Source organism: Prionailurus bengalensis, chromosome B2, assembly GCF_016509475.1.
Source record: "Prionailurus bengalensis isolate Pbe53 chromosome B2, Fcat_Pben_1.1_paternal_pri, whole genome shotgun sequence".
Taxonomy (NCBI): domain Eukaryota; kingdom Metazoa; phylum Chordata; class Mammalia; order Carnivora; family Felidae; genus Prionailurus; species Prionailurus bengalensis.
In genome coordinates, this window is record NC_057349.1 from 152,116,196 (window position 1) to 152,136,190 (window position 19,995).

General features: G+C 44.3%; 1 protein-coding gene across 14 annotated transcripts in view; it reads left to right on the forward strand.

The window, feature by feature from the left end:
* FAM120B (family with sequence similarity 120B) overlaps positions 1–19,995 on the forward strand; it is a 95,447-nt gene that overhangs the window by 25,794 nt on the left and 49,658 nt on the right. For all 14 annotated transcript variants that reach the window (XR_006299119.1, XR_006299118.1, XM_043592806.1 and 11 more), the window contains 3 exons: positions 3,619–3,720; positions 12,034–12,206; positions 16,541–16,633. Coding sequence is in view for 12 of the 14 variants with exons in the window: in XM_043592806.1 (XP_043448741.1) it covers positions 3,619–3,720; positions 12,034–12,206; positions 16,541–16,633 (368 nt within the window). In the remaining 2 variants the exon portion in view is untranslated. The remainder of the gene's footprint in view (positions 1–3,618; positions 3,721–12,033; positions 12,207–16,540; positions 16,634–19,995) is intronic.

The following is a 19,995-nucleotide window of genomic DNA, read 5'->3' on the forward strand; positions in this document are numbered from 1 at the left end:
GGCCATCTTTGGAAAGATGTCTGTTGGACGTCTTTGGAAAATATCTGTTCTGGACCTCTCTCCCATTTCTTAATCAGATTGTTTGATTCTTTAGTGTTGAGTTGTAGGAGTTCTTTATATACTCTGTATACTAACCCCATATTGGATATGTTGTTCGTAAATATCTTCTTCCATTCAGTAGGTTGCCTTTTGGTTTTGTTGATGGTTTCCTTCACTGTGCAGAAGTTTTTTAATTTGATGAAGTCCCAATAGTTTATTTTTGCCTTTGTTGCCCTTGCCTCAAGAGACAGATCCAAAACAGTATCGCTCGCACCAATGTCCAAGAGTTTATTGCCTCTGTTTTCTTCAAGGAGTTTTATAGAAAAATCTCTGAAATTATGTGGCACCCCAGATAACAGGCTAACCCCTAGGATTTTTCAGCAGTATCTGTTTCTTTTAAGAGGATCTCAGGTAACACTTTACATCTAGCTCTGGGTTTTGGAAGGATTGCGGAGTTTAACCGCGTCTGTGAGAGGGATAATTTGAATAAAAGTGAAAATGCTGCCATCTGAATATTTAGGTTTGGAAAAGTCATTAACCAGACTATAAAACTTAATTCTTGTAAATGTTGACATTTTCTAGCTACCGTGCGCTGCCCTTGTGGCCTCTCATGATAGAGGAAGGAAGTGAGGACGCACCTTGGGTGTCCCTGTTGCCCAGCAGCTCACGCGGGGAGGGGCAGAACCCACAAAGTGATTTAATGCTCCTTTACTTGCCCTGCACCTCAGAAAAATACTCATGTTAATATCTCTGTCACTTCCTGTATCCTGGCCCACAGCTTCAGATAAAAGTTCATTTAGGGAGTGAAAGTTCAGATCAGCAGGGCGGCTTTAACTTTAATCCTCTGGCTAGCTAATTTGTTATGTGATAGAAATTGTGGGTTTTCATATTCAAGCCTCTGTGTGGTCAGTAGCTGACAGGTACTGCGTTTTCAGCAGCGTGGTTCACTCTTGTTCCGTGACTGTATTGTGTGGTCAGTGAAACTCATTGGGTTTAAGTCAATCACCTTAAAAGCAAAAGCTTTTGTTCTTTTGTTAATTAAGAGAAACTTTGTTAAGGGTTAATGTGGACTTAACCCTACTGGCCTAAATCGTGGAGAAAAGAAGGAATTTGCTGTCTGTGCTGATGAGAATTCTGGAGAAGAGGGGGAAGCCGGGGTCTCTGCTGGTCTTTGGCCCAGTGCATGCCTTGCACAGAAGCAGGGTGTATGGATCCTATTGAGCTGGTCTCACTGGGCTGGGCAGCTCTTCCTGGATGGTAGCTGAGTAAGTGACTGCTGTGTGGCATTTCTCTTGGAATATGTGTCCAAAAACTGACTTCTCTAGGTCTTAACAGGAGAGGAAATAAAAGAAAATGTACCTGGTGTTGTTTAATAAAGGATACCAGTGCCTATCATGAAACTGCTTTCTTCTCATGTTATGTGGAATTAAAACTCTGAGAAGTCAACCCCAAACCCTTATATTTAGAGATTTGGAGCAGTTGTAGGTGAAAGACGACATAAAATGTGGTTTTGTAAATGTTTCAGTCTTGCCAAGGAGACAGTCGGCAGACTAGGCGCGTGACGGTGGTTGAGTGTCCTCATCCAGCGAGACGCCGAAAGCCGGTGAGGTTTGTCTTGGGTGTGAGAGAATGCTCTCCTTTTGGAAATAGTGGCTTAGAACACCATGCGCTCAGCTGACTGTTTTTTAGGGTGGTGAATACCTTGGCCAAGAGGATTACGTAGAAAGTGGGTTGGGTGTTTTTGTTTGTTTTTTTAGCAGCCGTAAGAATACTATTCAGAGTTCCTTTTTTTCTTTTTCTTTTTGTATGTGTGGGATTTAGGCTAAGTCGAATGTGTTCATTAAAGTTAGTAAGCATCTGCCCTGGGACCATGACGGCGACTCTCTCCTGGTACCAGGAGCTCGGTCGGGTGGGCAGTGAGGGGAGAAAGCAGGCACGTGCAGTGTCGGCCAGAGAGCTGTGGTGGGGAAGCACACAGGTCTTGAGTGGAGGAAGGGGCGAGGGGAGGGGTGTGGACCACATCCACATGTGGAGATGAGAAAGGGCATGGTGGGGTGGAGGGTGGGAGGTGCTGTAGCGGGGGAGCAGGATGCGAGCCAGAGCTGGGGTCCTCAGGGGCCCAGCCGAGCAGCACACAACCCCCTGCACCGGTGAGCCAGAGACCTAGGGGTGCTGCAGGCCCGCTGTGTGCAGATCTAGGTGAGGACGCCAGGGCACACGGCGTGCGGTGGGGCGGGGGCTGCGGGGCTCTACGTGCTCCCAGGTCTACATTCTTATGCTGGCACCTTGGGCTTTATTGTGCGATTTCCATTTAGGGTGTGCAGCCTGGTCTAACTTTCATTGTAAAAAAGCAAAAGCCAAAAAGCCTGCATTTACATGGACAGTGGCTTGGATGGGGTGAGTCTGAAGACAGTCTAAGCAGGGCTGGGCCGTGTGGGGAAGGAAACCAGACCTCAAAGGGTCAGGGGGTGGTCAAGAGGGCCCTGGGGATGGGGAGGCAGGCGTGGAGGCAGGAGGTTTGGGTGCTGAAGAGACAGCAGCCCGGAGACCCCAAGCTAGGCGAGTGTGTGCAGTAAGAGAGCCACCTTCCACCTTTGCTTACGGAGTAAGGTAGAACAGAAGACAAACGGAATTTTTTTCTAATTTCTTTTTCAAACGTTTATTTATTTTTGAGAGAGGTAGATGTGAGCAGGGGAAGGGGCAGGGAGAGAGGGAGACACAGAATCTGAAGCAGGCTCCAGGCTCCGAGCTGTCAGCACAGAGTCTGAGTGTGGTTCGAATTTGCAAAGGTCGAGATCATGACCTGAGCCAAAATCAGACGCTTAACTGACTGAGCCCCCCACGTGCCCCATAAACTGAATTTTTAATAGCAGTTAATAATCCAGCATACAGAAATGCCTGCTTTATTTTTTACTTTATTTATTTATTGAGAGAGAGAGAGAGTGAGCAAGCGAGCACACACGTGAACAGGGGAGGGGGGAGAGATAGAGAGAGAGAATCTTAAGCAGGCTCCACTGTCAGCGCAGAGCCCCACATGGGTCTGGATCCCATGACCCTGGGATCGTGACCTGAGCCAAAATCAAGAGTCGCATTCTAAACCAACTGAGCCACCCAGGCGTCCCAGAAATGCCTTCATTCTATATTATTCCTAGCAGCTTTTTGAATTGTCTAATGTTATAGTAGTCTTGATAGTTGCATTAAATAGTAGATTGAAGACCAGAAAGGACTGTCCTCCCAGTTTTCACTAAATGCTATGTGGAGCAGTGTGAGGGCCCAAAACGAAGGACATTATAGGAACCATCTAGGTGGTTACCTCTGCCCTCCATCATTGCTTACTTACCCAAGTTATCCTGCCGGCTCTCCCACCCCAGAGGTTCTTGTTCTTGTTGAAATGGGATCGGAGGGTAGGGAACTAATTGTTGGATGCCTGAGGTCCCTCTCAGTGACCTTGGATGTAAGGACTCCCTGTACTCACCAGCTTGAAATCGGTCCCCAGGGGAGCTGGGTCTGTCTCACTGTTAGCCTGGTGACGCGTGTCGGTACTCATGCGTATCTATTGATCCGGCTGTCTCTACTCAGATGGCGCCAGCACCTGCCCCACTGTCAAGGAGTGGTTTGTGTACTCTGGGAACCCACTGAGGCACCCGGACCTCGTCAGGCCTCTGCAGATGAACATTCCAGGTACAGACAGCTTTGGTTTCAATAAATCAAATTTGTTCACCGTTTGATACAAATCCAGTAATGGATCCATTGTGGAAACATATTTTTCTAGAACTGCGCTTAAGCCAATTTTCATTTTAACCCTGGGCCCAAGAGGAGTGTATCTGTCTAACAACATTCAAACATAGCAGAGGAAAGGGCGTTCGACAGCTGGGAACAGTCTGAGCCAGTCTGCTGCCTGACTGCCTCACCCCACCTGTGCTCTGTTCAAGGCCCACACTAGGGGAGAGCGAGCCACTCCGAGAGGAGCATGGCTGCGGGTCTGAGCCCATTGCTGCCAGATCCCCAGGCCTCGTGCCTGGTCATCGCTCAGTAAATGTCCACCAAATTCACAGGGTTGGGTTCTTGATATTCTGATTAAATTAACTCTTGTCTCCTCCCTACCCCTGGAAGTGTGTTTTGATGAACTGAAAAGGGAAGAGAAAGGGAAGTTATTTCAGCTGGAAAAGTAGATTTTCCTTCCACGAGCATTATCTTAAAACCCTTAATGGGAGGGAAGGAAAAACAAAGTCACCTAGAAATTAGCTGAAGTCCTTTCTTCCTGTGAGTTCTTGGTACCTACACAAGAGCACGGATTTATGACTCACGTGGTGTTCTACACAGAGGCAGGTCCAAGGGGGAGGGGGGTGGGGGTTTATTTTTAGTGTCCCTTGTCATTGTTTCAGAGAACAAATATTTTCTAAAATTTTGATAATCCGTTTTTGTATGCATTAAATTCTCTCATGCCACTATTATTTTTAATCACATGGGCCTCTAGTTTACCAAATAAGGATGTGAGCACTGCAAAGTATTTTTCTTCTAAATAGAATTGTACTGGGGGAGAAGGTGAGGAAAGTTATTATAGAGAATATTTCCTTATTCTCTCAGTCAGTGATAGACGCACACCTAAAAAGGTACTTATCAAAAAAACAAATGAAGATGAATTGACATTTGTGTTTACAGCAAGAAATATTTTGAAAGGATAACCAAAATAATTTTTCAGAAATGTTTTATTTTTTCCATCTTAGTGTGTCTTTCCAAAAATAATATGAAAAGGGATTATTATAGTTTTCTAAATGGTTTGAGTTAAAGAGAATGTTTGGCTATTCGTCATTATATTATGAGTTAGTTTTAAAGGCCACCCCCTAAAATGTTTTAATAAACTCTGGAAGTCATAAAATTATCACAGAGACTCCTTCTGGGGCTTATGCAAAAAGTCTCCTTGGCATGACTGGCCCCACAAGGTTCTGCCTGTGATGCAGACCCACGCAGGGCAGCGTGCCGGGCTCTGCTCTAGGAAGAGCTCGTGCAGAGGGCCGGGTCTGAAAGGCTCCTTTGTCCCCCATTGCCAGTGACCTGGATGTGGTCCTGAGCTTCCGTTGCTGATAATGTACATGAGTCGCTCTGCTTGTTTATGCTTGTGTTAATGATACAAAAATGACAAAATTTTAAATTTATTTTTTGAGTGAGAGAGCATGTGCAAGTGGGGGGGGGGGGAGAGAGAGAGAGAGAGAGAGAGAGAGAGAGAGAGAACAAGCGGGGGAGGGGCAGAGGAGGGGAGAGGGGGGAGAGAATCCCAAGCAGGCTCCACTGTCAGCCCGGAACCCGCTGCTGGGCTCCATCCCATGACCCTGGGATCGTGATCTGAGCTGAAATCGAGTCGGACACTTAACCGACTGAGCCACCCAGGCGTTCCCCTCCCCCGCCCCCCGCCGCCGCTTTTTTAACAAGATTTTTTTTTTAACATTAAATACTTTTCTGTATCCATGAGGAAACATGCCAAATGGTTTTTAAACTAAAATGGAGGAACAGACTGTCCATGCTTCTGTGACAGGCGTTTTTTCGAGGCTGAGACTACATGTGGTTAAAAACCATGGAATCCTCTGACCGGTGCTTTCCTTACACCTACATCAGAAGACTTGACACCTGTAGGTGCCTCTCCTGTGGGTGTGACATGCCCCTGAGGTCTGATCAGAGCCCTTGTTCCCAAGTGAGGCCAGTAGTGCTGTCGGTGGAAGGAGTGTCACCTCAGGACACACGTCTGATTTTTCTTGTTCTCCTGAGACAGCTTCAATCAGGTTGATTCCATAAATGTTACATTTTCAGTGAATCTCCTGGTAGAGAGACCAGAGTGTTTTTCTCTTAAAGGCTTTCTTCTAACAGCACATTTGATTTAGCTTGCTTTCTTAAATAGTAGAAATAAAACAGAAATCATATTTTTCAACAAAATGGAAAGGAAACAGGGGAGCAGAAAAATTGCAGAGGTTACCTAAAAAGGAGAAAGAATTAAAATTGACCAGTCAGGGAGCAGAAAAGTAAATGTCATCACTGGCATATTTTATTCAGGTTGCTCACTGATCTTCCTGTGTTCCCCTGTGTGTGCAGGTTGTAGACAGATGTCCCCCGTGTGTGTGTGTACAGGTTGTAGACCGATGTCCCCTGTGTGTGTATGTAGGTTTTAGACAGTCAGATGTCCCGTGTGTGTGTGTGTGTGTGTGTGTGTGTGCGCGTGTGTGTGTGTGCAGGTTGTAGACAGTCAGATGTATGTGCGAGTGCCTAATCTGTGTTACAGGGATCACGTGTTGCTACGTGTTACAGCTCTCATTTATCTCACCACATATCGTGAGACATGCTGTTTCCAATGATGCAAGAAGGGTGTACCTTGAAATCTAGCTTCCTTTCCCCAGACACAGCTCTTGAAGAGTCTGGGGACATGCAACCCGCTTTCTTTCTTCTTCCTCACTTACCAGTGTTCCGCATTTCGTGGACTGAGTCTTGGAGCAAACAACAGGCAGGCATTAGAAATAGCATTTTTATCTCCAGAATTGGAGATTTTTTTTCTTTAGACAAAGTAGTAGTGATTTTCTCCCCCCCTCATTGTCATTTTTCAGTCCCCAGAAGCGTACCCTTATTTTAGAAACCTGGGACAGCTGATTATAGACTTCTAATTGGCAATTTGTCTACCTGCAGTTTTTTTCAAGTGTTGTTCAAGAATCAGTAAATAAACTTAGTATTTCTGGCTATATAAGGACATTTTACTCACCAAAATCTTTCAGGTCCTCTTAGATGACTTTTACAAAGTGAAATGACATGAAATGGTACATTTCTTGAAAGAAGGGCTGTGTTTAACTCATGTCTCATTTGCTGGGAAGTGGTAGTGAAGCTTTCTGATTTCAGCCTCTCTTCTATATACTGTTGATGCTTTTCATCTTGACACCTGATGGGTGCAGATCAAGAAAGTTGTCAAATGTTGGCAGCTTCTATGGGTGGTGAGTAGAAATCCCCAGCTGCCATCGGGTGCACACCAGGTGAGGAGGTGATGACAGGACGGCCCACTTCTGGAACTGCCTACCTGAGATCTTGGATCAAGAGAAATGGGTTTGGGGGGCCGTGGTGGTTCAAGTCAGTGAGGTGTCTTGATACAAGCGTGGGTCATGATCTCGCATTTGTGGGATTGAGCCTCGTGCTGGGCTTCTTGGGATTCTCTCTCTCCCTCACTCTGCTCCTCCCCCGCTGTGTGCACATGCTTTTCTCTCCCTAAATAAATAAATAAATAAATAAATAAATAAACATTTTTTAAAAAGAGAGAAATGGGTTTAAAACCTCAGTTGTGGTTTTCTTTCCATTTGTAAAAACAGTTTGAAGATTTGTCGGATAATGTGTTACAAATACACATTTGAGTCATAAGCCAACAGTTGAATTTCACACTGCTTTTTATAGCCACATTCACTGTATTTTGAGTGCATTAGGTAGATGTGGTATAACAGTGTCGTTTCGCAAGTGTGAAATTAGACATTTCATCCATGTACGTTTAGAGCTGAATATGTTATTAATGCATTCTACTCTGTTTATAGCTGAATGAATTTTTTTTCCTCATTATAAATAGGCTCTTGAAGTTTACCCAGCCATAGTGAAGATTCAGTTCACATATAAGTCCTCAGGGATTTTAATTTTGTTTTATTTTGGCCAGGAATGCTCTATTAAACAAATATCCATGTAAATCAAACTCATGAACTAATAAATAATAAAGTCTTCCCAGGTAAACATGAGACATAAGATGTATTTAACTTTGAGAACCCTCATCAGTCACATCCTGACAGTGGGCACAAATCAGATGGGTGTGTGGTTTTTATCACCCTAGTGATGGGCAAGGGAGATAGCCATAAGATAAGTCTTAAGACACAGCTATTGAAGTACATATTTCCATATAAAAAGTGTACACAATGGCCATGGCTTAGAGTCTCAAGAGTGTCTTTACTCAGTCGTGTTCACTGCTGTAAAAACACAAACAGAACCATTGCTCTATTGCTTTGTTACTCAAGAGGTGCAGCCAGCAGCCCTTTGCCAGCAGTGGGTCGTCCAGGTATCTCTCGAGAAGGTCTTCACCCTTGCCATTCACAGAAGTGACTTCCTTCCCTAGCCCTCTGCCCCACCTCTGTGGACTCGGGTCCCCTGGAGGGCTCCTAGGCTTTCCTGACCATCTGTTCACACAAAATCTTTTACCAAGTTACATAAACAGGTTTTTGAAGCTGATGTGTTTTAGATGTGACGCTAGTTGATGACCTAAAGATAAGATTGATTTTTTAGGTCTGTGGCTCTTTGAAACATCTCAGCTGCCCATGGAGCTCTGGGGGAAGTATAGGGGCCACCCTTGATCTTTTCTGGCACAATCTTGTCTGTCCCCAGGAGTGAGGGTGTGTGTGTGTGTGTGTGTGTGTGTGTGTGTGTGTGTGTAGCTGTGGTGGAAAGAGAGGAGCTCTGAGCTGATCAGAATTGAAAATTCTGATCAAAATAGGTTTCGTGGGGTTTTTTTTAATAATTTTTTTAAGTTTATTTACTTTGAGAGAGAGCATGTGTACATGAGTGGGGGGAAGGGCAAAGAAAGAGGGAGAGAGAGAATCCCAACCAGGCTCCAAGCCATCAGCATGGTATCTGACATGAGGCTCGATCCCATGAACCATGAGATCATGACCTGAGCTGAAAGCAAGAGTTGGACACTTAACCAACTGAGCCACCCAAGTGCCCCCAAATTAGGTTTCTTTTAATTTTGGTTTTCATTTTATTTATTTCAGAGAGGGAGCACACAAGTTGGGGGGAGGGAGAGAGAGAATCCCAAACATGCCCCTTGCTCAGCACAGAGCCCAACGCAGGGCTCAATCCCACAACCCTGGGATCATGACCTGAACCGAAATCAAGAGTCAGGTGCTCAACCCGCTGAGCCACTTGGGCGCACCTTAAACTGAAATTACTAACAGTATCTTTTGTGTTAGGTAGGCCCAACCTCTTGGGTTATCATACCAAGGTTAAAAACCACTTTGACTAGAATCCGTTTACTAGTAGAAGAGAACTAATGTAAATGATCCTTCAAAGAAATTCACCCTTTATGGCTTAAGATGATGAAATGTATCAACTGAGGAGTAAATCTGTGGATAGTACTTAGGAAGAGAACCAACCTTATAATTACAGCTGTTACATGGGGTCATCAGAGGGTCCCCTTACAGCCCAGCGAGTACTGCTTGTGGCATGAAATGATGACAGCTCCAGAATATGCGGTCTTGTATTAAAGACAAAGACCCTCACGTTCTGGAGAAGGCTGTGGTGGTGTCTTACCTCCTACATTAACATGCAGATGGGTGTTCAGTGCCTATTTCTTGACTGAATAATTGATTGAATTTAGGATTAAAATTCTCTAATTTCTGAGGACATGATTTTTCAAACTGGTAGTTTTCTATAATCTATTTTATCATTAGACCTCAAGAACCAATTTAATTATTGGCAAGTTATTCTTGTTTATGTAATTGATTTTTTAGCTTTTTTTTTTTAAGTTATTTTGTCTGTGTAAATTATTTCTTAGCTGTTTCGTGGTATTCAATCTTTGCCTGCACCAGAATCACCTGGAGAGCATGTTACAACAGATTGCTGCCCCCTGCCCCGTGGAATTAGATTTAGGAGGCCTAGGGCAGGGCCCCAAGAATTGGTAATTTAAAAAATATACATATTTATTTTTTGAGAGAGAGAGAGAGAGAGAGAGAGAGAGAGAGAGGCAGGCAGGCGGGAGGGGCAGAGAGAGGAGGAGACCCAGAATCCGAAGCAGGCTCCAGGCTCCAAGCTGCCAGCACAGAGCCCAGCGTGGGGCTCGAGCTCACGAACCGTGAGATCATGACCTGAGCCGAAGTCGGACACTTAACCGACTGAGCCCCCCAGGCACCCCAAGAATTGGCAGTTTTAACAAATTCCCAGATGACGCTAAGGGTGGGAGTAACTGCCATCAGCATGTCCCACTGTTCAGAACATCTCATGTTCATTACTGCCACAATACTTGGCTCTAAATATATCTCATGAAGCTCATTCTTCCTGTATTAAACTCTTATGTGTAAGCAAATGAAACACAAGTAAAATCTTTCATTGTCCATCCCCTTGCACTGTAATGGGGACTTGGCCTCTTAGCTGGGTGGGTAAATGCTTTACATGCACTGAAAAAAGGACCAGAAGCTATGTTTTAAAATATGGCTATATCTGAGTGACAGGGTTGTCGATGGTTTTTATTTTTATTTTATTTTATTTATGCTATTTTTTCTTAAGTTTTTTACAATGCATGACTTGGGAAGGGTAGAGTCAGAAAAAATGTTTTTCAACTACTTTAGTATATTTGAAATAACTGATCATGGGATATTCATCCCTTACCTTAGATCAGGGCTTGGCAAACTTTTTCTGCAAAGAGTTAGAGGTAAATATTTTAGACCTTGGGGGCAATGTGGTCTCTGTGCTGCTACCCAGCTCTGCATTCAGACTGCGCAGGGAGCCACAGGCAGCACAAGAATGAATGAGTGTGGTACTGTTTCCATTAAATTTTATTTAGGGACATTGAAATTGGCACTTCATGTAATTTTCTCACATTGAGAAATATTTTTCTTTTGATTTTTTTCGGTCATTTAAACCCCCGAGAACCATTCTTAGTTTATGGGCCTACAGAAACAGGATGAAGTGCATTTGGCCCATGGGCTACGGTTTGCTGTCACTGCAAGGTGATTATTTCCCTGAAAAGCGTGTTTCTGGGAAGTCATGACTGACCATTGTGATCACCTTGGAGTAGTATCTCTGTCTTATTAACTAGTGCGGGAGATTGGGTCTGGGGTTTTTTTTGCCAGTTATCTTTAGTATTTTCAGTCTTGAAAGAGAAAAATGATTTTTTTTTCTCCCCAGAATAATGATAAATGTTTTTGGATAGAGGAAACACTTCAGCCATTTCAGAAATGCAAGTGACTTTGCTCGGTTGTTTCACTTTTGATGGTGGGAGATACACAACTGAGAATGTTAAATAATACTGTGAGCAATATAAGGAAAAAAGAGCTTCCTTTTTGAGTCATTTAATTCTGATGCCATTTGGTTACTGGGTTTTAGACCCCAGCTGTCCTGGCTTTTCAGGCATGACCCTACAGAAATGCCCAGCAGCTGCCCGTACAGGGACCTGGCTCGGCCCGGAATCTGTAGCTCTGTCTGCCAGCACCAGCGAGGCCTCTGTCCTTCCTGCAGACTCACACTGTCATTTGTTGTGGTTTAAGGAAACGAGTAATGGCTGTCTCTTTGTTTTATTTTACTTTAATAATTTAAATGTATATGTAAAACAGAAATGAAACACTAAAAATTATGTTAGGAATTTCTGCTTACTAGTTTTAGGGACATGCTTTGGAAAGCATGGGGTCCCCAGATGCCCTGCACCCAAGCCTGCAGGTTGTTCAGTGCACACTCCAGGTACTCTCATAGCTGGTGGAGCGGGCTTTCTGCGTGCAGGACCCAGGAAAACGTGGTTTTTACATTTATATCTGTCTCTACAGCGGGTTCTTTTTACGCTCAAGTTTGGAAACTGCTGGTTAGGGGAATAAGAGAACACGCTAACAGGGTCAGTTGGTGGCCTTCCCAGCAGCGTTTCATGTGGCTGTGTTGTTTCTCACACCCTGAGACAGGGCCTTTGACACATACTCTGAAAAGCACTCCTCACAATGCAGGATGCAGCGCAGGTAGGAAAAAAGCCCTCATTTCCCTCAAAACACAGCCTTTAAGAAAAGAAGAATGTTCTCAATGAAGTACATATGTGTTGGCCTTTTAGGGTTTGTTTCTTTTAACCAGGTAGGTCTGTCCATGTTTACTTTCTAGCTCTTTAAGCCCTAAAGCCCAAGGATGTCAGGAAGAGAGGAGGTTTGCGTCTTTTATTCTTTTATTGTATTTCTACAAGAAGCATGTGATAACTTGGTGGTGCAAAGGATAATGATAAGTGGAGTTTGTGCTTTTACCTAGGGGGAACCCCTAACTTGAAATTACTGTGGCTGAACCAAGACGCAGGGATACAAGCCCGGCGCTTGGACGCGCTGCTAGGCTGCTTCGACCTCTCCTCCTCAAGAGAAGAGCTGCAGGCGGTGGAGAATCCCTTCAAAGCGCTGTGCTGCCTCCTGACCTACCTCTTCGTGCAGGTAACCTGAGCTCCTCACCCTGGGTGCTGCAGTGGCTCCTCACTCCTGCCCTTGCCTTGTGGGAGGGTGGTGGCCTGGGGTGTGGCTACGGACTCTTTCCCGTGCCATTTTCCAGCATCTACCCCGTGAGCACTAGCCCCCCGCGGTTCTCTAACTAAAACACGGGTTCCGTGTTGGCACACACGTCAGAGGCCTGTCTGCTGTCGGACCTGGAGGCTTGCAATGCACGTAAGTTTAGTGGAGGCTGGGGAGACCTCGCAGGTGAGGGAACCTGCTTTCACTTTGCTTATGCTTTCCAAGCATTTTGACTCATGTGGTCCCTCCCCTGTGGCCGTCACTGTCTGCGAGGTGGCTCGCGTCCTGGGGTCCAGGGTTGTGGTGAGAAGGCCCAGGGCTTCTAGCAGCTTACTTCCACTGTCCAAGTTGCAGTCGCTCACTCGTCTCCAGATGTTTACTAAGCACTTCCCTGTGCCAGTCTGGGACGAGGTATGGTTACTCCCTGGGGTTACTGGGGCATTGCACTGTGGGACAGTGAAATGTGTTTTGTAGAAGGGCCCAATAAAGTGTCCACTAGGATCACTGTCGCCACAGTGTGTGTCCTCCTTGCCCAGATAAACCCGGGGTTGGAGGCCTCGAGTTAGGGTGCAGTGCTAGGTCTTGATTGGTGTTCCTCAACAAGTTGGACAGTTTGTTTCTTTAGTTTTACACTTAATGTGCGAGAATTATAAAGGCGCATGAAGGTATTTGCCTGTTTAAAAAAATTTTTTTTAAGGTTTATTTTTGAGACAAAGAGACATACAGCACAAGCGGAAGAGGAGCAGAGAGCAAGGGAGAGACAGAATCCAAAGCAGCTCCAGGCTCCTGAGCTGTCAGCACAGAGCCCGACACGGGGCTTGATCTCACAGACTGCAAGATCATGACCTGAACCGAAGTCGGGTGCTTCACGACTGAGCCACCCATGTGCCCCAGTGTTTGCCTTTTTAATAGTTGCCCAAGTGCAGGGTAATGTTTAGACACCTCAGTGAAGGAAGGACCGGATCACTCCCTCTCCCACTTCCCTTCCTTGTCTGTATTATTTTTAAATGACTTTTGTCTCACTTTTGTCACAGCAACAATAAAAAAAGGCCTTTGCAATCACTTCTCTATTTCTTTAGCCCACTTAGACCTCCCGTATTCTCAACCCCTTTGAGCCATCTTACCTTCTACTCTGGGCTCCGATGTGACAGATCTTGGGTCTCTTTCTTTGGCATAACCATCAGATTTTTACTTGGCTGGAGTAGAAAGTTACATGACTATTTCTCAAACCTGAATTCACTTTATGAATTATTGATTATCATTAAGAAACGTATTCTTGGGGCGCCTAGGTGGCTCAGTCGGTTGAGCGTCCGACTTCGGCTCAGGTCATGATCTCACAGTTCATGAGTTCGACCCCGTGTCAGGCTCTGTGCTGACGGCTTGGAGCCTGGAGCCTGCTTTGCATTCTGTGTCTCCTTCTCTCTCTGCTCCTTCCCTGCCTCACACGTTGTCTCTCTCTCAAAAATAAATAAAGATTAAAAAAATTAAAAAAAAAAAAAAAAACCTTCCTCTTATCGTGGAATTACATTTCAAGGGCACGTTACACTGATTTTTCTTTTTCTTTTCTAAATTTTTCTTTTGTCTCTGCCAGTCTATAGCTAGTTCTGCATTTTGCATTTTGTAAAAATGTGGTATGGCTAAATAACTCACAGAGATTTTATTGCTTCATTACTGGGTTCACATGTACCAGTGTAAACTTTAGTTTTTGCATTACTGGTTTTTTTAAAGCTTTTTTTTTTAATGTGTATTTATTCATTTTGAGAGAAAGAGTGTGGGGATGACAAGCAGAGACAGAAGAAGAGAGGGAATCCCAAGCGGCTCTGCACTGTCAGTGCAGAACCCAACATGGGACTTGATCTCACAAACTGTGAGATCGTGACCTTGAGCCAAAATCAAAGAGTCGGACCCTCAACCGACTGAGCCACCCAGGCACCCTGCATTACTGTTTTGAGTAGGAAGTTCCGTTATTTGTACCAGACTTAGAAATATAAATGGCAGAAGATAGATTTTTAAGTGTAAAACTGCTTTTCTTTTGATAGTATTTATTACATACACATGCATTATCAGCTCACATTTTTGGCTGCAAGGGGGCCATAGTGGGGACTGGGAATGGTGGATAACCAAGAGCTATAGCTTCGCATCCAGAAACATTCGTGTGTTTTCTTCCTAATAACCGTGTGCATATGGACAGTAACTTGTGGGACACACAGTTTGAATGACTTTTTCAGCACAAGAGACGGGCTGTTGGACCCATTGACGGTCACTCATACAGCTCTGTGCTTGTCACTTGTGCAGGTGACTGTCAGTTATGAAAATCCATTTCCAGCAGAAAAAAGTCCAAATCACACAACAGTAGCTCTACATCTCATATATTTATATAAACCTGAAGCAAATAAGCATCAGGAGGAAAATTTCCACTTTTATCTTTCTGGTGATACTAATAATTACCTTTAAATAAGAATACTTCTAGTGGGAGTCAGCGCGAGGTAGACATGTTGGCCTGACTTAAAGGGCACATTTAAATGAGGACTTTTTAAAACTGAAAAACAATGAATCAACACATCAGTGGCATCTCTGAGATGAAGGTACTAAAATGTATTCACAGGTTCATTATTTTCTTAGGTTTCATAAGGCTAAAAATATAAATTTATAAAAATACTGTATTTTTATACGGTCAAGCTTAAGTTAAATGTTTTGATGTACGGTGGGTGGTAGAGAACCTATGGAGAAGCTAAGTGGTCTCATAACCTCCAAGTTAGCAACAACACTTCCTATTAAAAGTTTATCTGAGAAAATTCCCTGGAAGAGTAAGTTTACATCAGAGCAAGTGTACGTATTTTTTATAATTTATAGTAGAGCCAATGTTTTATAATAATAATGTCTGTTACGTGAAATTCTAAAAAAAACTTCGGTGTTACTAAGAATTTGGCACTCTCTGCTGTGGTTTAAGATTGGTTAACTACGAAGATGGTGGCAGAATATGAAATTAGCTAAGCGTGAAAACCGTGACATATGAGATAGTTATTCTTTTCTCATAAGTAGGCATTTTACTCAAAACTTGCTAATGGCAAGAAGTAGAATTACATGCGAACAAACCCAGTCTAAACAGAAGAGAGGTGGGCGCTTATGGAATAGAAAAACGGTGTGTTCTTTGCTTGGTCTGGCTTCTGTAGATTGGAGCCTTTCTTCTTGGTCATGAGTACCACACATCTGTAGACTTTTGTGTTTTTCCTGAAATCATTATAGCTGTCATTTATACAAAGGCAACAACTTCTTCAGAATAAAAATGGAACAGGGCAGGGTAGTGACAGGGTTGCCGCCTTGCGTGGGGCAGAGGTGACGGATGCCAGAAGTATTTGCTTCTCCAGGAGAGCAGGGGGGAGCAGGAGTCCCCAGGGAACAGTCGTTCTGGTTTATGATGGGGTCATTTTTATTGGGAGTAAACATATTAGCCATTTTTATCATTGAGAAAGAATCGAAATTCTTATCCATGAGTTTGTGGTTGTTTCCCTGATTTTTTCCCCTTCAAGCGTTTACTTGCCACAGAATGCATTCCCTTCCAGAAAGAAGGTCTTGTGTTCCTACGATGGCAGTGAGAACGCTGAGCAAGGCTTCGTGTAGTGCTTTTGTCTGGCTGGCAGAATTTGGTGGCTGAGCTGGCAAAGTCACTGCCCGTAACCCTGAGAGGAGATGGTGTCCAAGAGTAGCCTGCTGTCGTCATTCCCATCATTCACTTGAGATCCAGAATTTCCACATCCACTCTTTCTCCACACCCCTGCCCCCCTGTTTTCACTCACACTTTGGTTAGCCCCGATTCCACGCAAGACTGGAGGGGCTCAGATGTGGGGGTTGGGGTTTCCGTCAGACTGGGATCTGAGTACACAGGTTTCACCGGGGCTGGCAGGGGCGGAAGTTTATCCCAGCCTTGATCTCGCCGGCTCACACTACAGACCCCTGAACTGCCAGCCCTGGGAATTGGTGCCCAAAACAATCACCTGTGTTGCTCTAAGAGTCCAGCTTGGTTGTGGCTCATGCCCCTCCTGGGCGTCCCAGAGATTTCTGCCTTGCTAGAGAGTGACCAGGCCTGGTCCATCTTGGCCCTGGACGTCATGGAGAGCTTTACACCAGGACTGTGGACTCCTGCTCACCTCTGCCTCTTCTGCTGCCCTGTGCAAGTGCCTGCATTTAGCCATTGAGCCCATGGCAGGGTCAGGTTTTTCCCAGAGCTGATGCTGGTTCTCTTTCTCTGTCCCTTTCAGGTGGACACGCTTTGCCTGGAGGATCTGCATGCTTTCATTGCTCAGGCCTTGTGCCTCCAAGGAAAACCAACTGTGCAGCTCGTAGACTTACAGGTACTGCATGACTGACTGATCGTCACAGTTCTGAAGACACCCTGCCTCACCACCCCTTTGTTCTGTTTAGTTTTGGTTGGTGTTTCACAGAAAAGATAAAAAGGCATATTTAGCCAAGATGTTTTCCTGGTGCAGTGGTGTGGTTCGTCTGTCCACAGCGGAGCCCTGAGTCCTGCTGGGTTAGTGAACTTAAAGCAGATCTCTGTACAAATGGCGTCCCGCATTTCTTGGAAGTGGCCATCCAGACCTGTGTCACAGCTGGGTCATGTGCTCACAAGTGCTGCCTCTTTCCAGTGCTGAGAAATTGACAGTTCTTAATCCTGTCTCAGTGTTGTAGTAATATGAAGACAGCAGTCTGATCCCTTATAAGTCTTGCTAACTTTAGGAGAACAGGATGCCTTTTTCTGGTATTAGTGACTTTGGTGCATACACACCTTGTCTCCCATACTTGGTGTCTGCTCTCTGGGGCTGGGCTACATCCCACCTGCCTTGTGTCCTCTCCCGGTGCCTTGCTTGTGAAGTGTTTAGTAAACAGTGTTGGTCACTGGAGGTTATTCAGACGCTGCCATTCACGAGTGTTTACTCCTTTAATTTCACGAACTAGTCCGTTTGCAGCTAACCCCGGCTACTCTCCTTTGTGGCCACACCCTCTTACATCTGATGGTTATTTCTTAGAAGAAGCCCCAAGGTCAGGCCAGTTGTTTGTGGAAACTTAAGACTGTGCTTTGTAAATGCCATTGGATAATGATAATGAGTTTTATCCATAGTTTCTAGTTAATTGAATTAGTTTTCACTTGTCTTTCTAGTGAAAAAAAAAAAGCCTGATAAATTTCATTTATAAACAGTATTTAATCTAATCTCAGAACTCTTATGTACTAGGTTTACTTCATAAACTAATTCTCATGGTGGTCCAATTAAATGAACAGGGCCGGGTTTTTTCTTTTGTATTTTCACTTTTACATCCATCATATTCAAGAAAGTTCATTTTAAAAGTGGACTTTTTTTCCTCCTTTGGCCAGACGCCATTTTAAATAATGGGTTTGGGGTTATTAGTAGGTTAGTGCTAATTCTTTTTTTATTGAGGTATCATCGACATTATAGAAGTTTCAGGTGCTCAACATGATGATTGAATATTTGTGTATATTGTGGAATGATCGCCACAGTAAGTTTGGCTAGTATCTGTCACCACACATAGTTACAGAACATTTTTCTAGTGATAAGAACTTTCACGGTTTCCTCTCTTAGCAGCTCTCAGATCTGCGGCACAGCAGTATTAACTATGTACATCCTATGGCTTATTTATGTTACCACTGGAAGTCTTACCTTTTGGCCCCCTTCACCTATTTTGGTCACCCCAGGGTCACAGATATGAGTGAAATCATATGGTATTTGTCTTTCTCTGACTTACTGCACTTGGCATGGTGCCCTCAGGGTCCATCCATGTTACCACAAATGGCAAGATTTCTTTTTTTTTCCCTTTATGGTTGAATAATACAGTATTGCATTGTGTATATATACCATGTCTCTCTTTTTTTTAATCTGTTCATCAGTTGATAGACACTTAGGTTGTTTCCATATCTTGGCTGTTGTGAGTGAGAATGCTGTAGTGAACGTGGGGTGCACATATCTCTTCAAGATAGTGACTTGACTTCCTTCAGATATTTCCACAGAAGTTGGATCGCTGGGTTGTGTGGTAGCTCTATTTTTAACTTCTGGAGGAACCTCCACACTGTTTTTGACAGTGGCTGCACCAGTTTGTGTTCCCACCAGCAGTGCACAAGGGCTCCCGTTTCTCTACATGCTCGCCGACACTCATCTTTTGTCTTTTTGATGATGGCACTTCCAAACCAGTGTGGCAAATTAATTGACCATACATGCTTGGATTTACTTTTGAGCTTTCTATTCTGTTCCATTGATTGTTGTGTCTGTTTTCATGCTGATGCCATACTGTTTTGTTTCACGATAGCTTTGTGATATAGTTGGAAATCAGGGAGCGTGATGCCTTCGGCTTTGTTGTTTCTCAAGATTGCTTTGGCTATTTGTGGTTCCATACACATTTTAGGATTGTTTGCTATATTTCTGTGAAAAATGCCACTGGAATGTTTTTGAGGTTGCACTGAATCTGTAGATTGCTTTGGATAATATGGGCATTTTAACAACACTTGTTTTCCCATCCACGAGCAGGGGTGGTCTTTCCTATTCTTTGTGCCGTCTGCAGTTTCTTTCGTCAGTGTGTTACAGCTCTCAGAGTACAGGTCTTTCACCTTCCTGGTTAAATTTATACCCAAGTATTTCATTCTTTTTGGTGCAGTTATAAATGGGACTATTCTCTTAATTTCTCTTGCTGCTATTTCATTCTTAGTATATAGAAATGCAACATATTTTGTGTATTGATATTGTGTCCTACAGCCTTATTAATTCATGTATTAGTTCCAACCATTTGTTGGTAGAGTTTTAAGGGTTTTCTCCCTGTAGTATCATGTCATCTGAAAATAGTGACAGTTTTACTTCTTCCTCCTAGCTTGGATGTCTTATTTCTTTTCCTTGCTCGATTGCTCTGGCTGGGACTTCCAGTACTGTGTTGAATAAAGGTGGTGAGAGTGTACATCTTTTTGTTGTTCCTGATCTTAGAGGAAAAGCTCTCAGCTTTTCACCATTAAGCATGATGTTAGCTCTTCGCGTTGAGTATGAACACCTGATCGCTGTTCCTCCTTTTGGCAAAACACAATTTTAAAAAGTGGATTTTCAGTTATTAGTAGGTTCATACAGTTCTTAATACCAAATTGGGGCCTTCCTCCCAGACTGCTGTCCTGCTACCACTGGCCTGTCTGTTCCTTGACCCTCATCTGCTTTCCTCTCCCCTCCCAGTGAAACTAAACAGGCAGGCAGAAAGAGAAAGGAACTTGGAGGTCATGCTCTCTCCTGCCTTGTTACGTGGATGGGGAAACTGAGGCAGTGTGGGCAGCAGAGTGAGCTGGAGTCTGGGGTCATGCTGATAAGGGTAGGTTTGGGTTCTATCACTAACCAGCCGTGGGAACTCTAACGAGTTCTTATGAACATTCCACAGAATACAATTCCTCTCTTGTGAACTGGAGGGGATGTCTTAACGCCGGCACCATGTGGGACGTTCTTTGACTTTGTCCACATCAAGTGCATCATCCTACACTTACCTTGTCATTGGCGGAGCCAAAGTGGAATCGGCTCTTGACAACCAACCGGTGGTCTTTTCTGAAAGAAAGGCGCTATCACCGGGAGGGAGGGACCGGAGGGAATGTGCGCCTTAGAGTTAGAGTGACTCCAGCAGGAGCTCACCTTGCTGTGCCCTCTCTCTCTGGCTCAGCACTTACTCTGCACTCAAGATT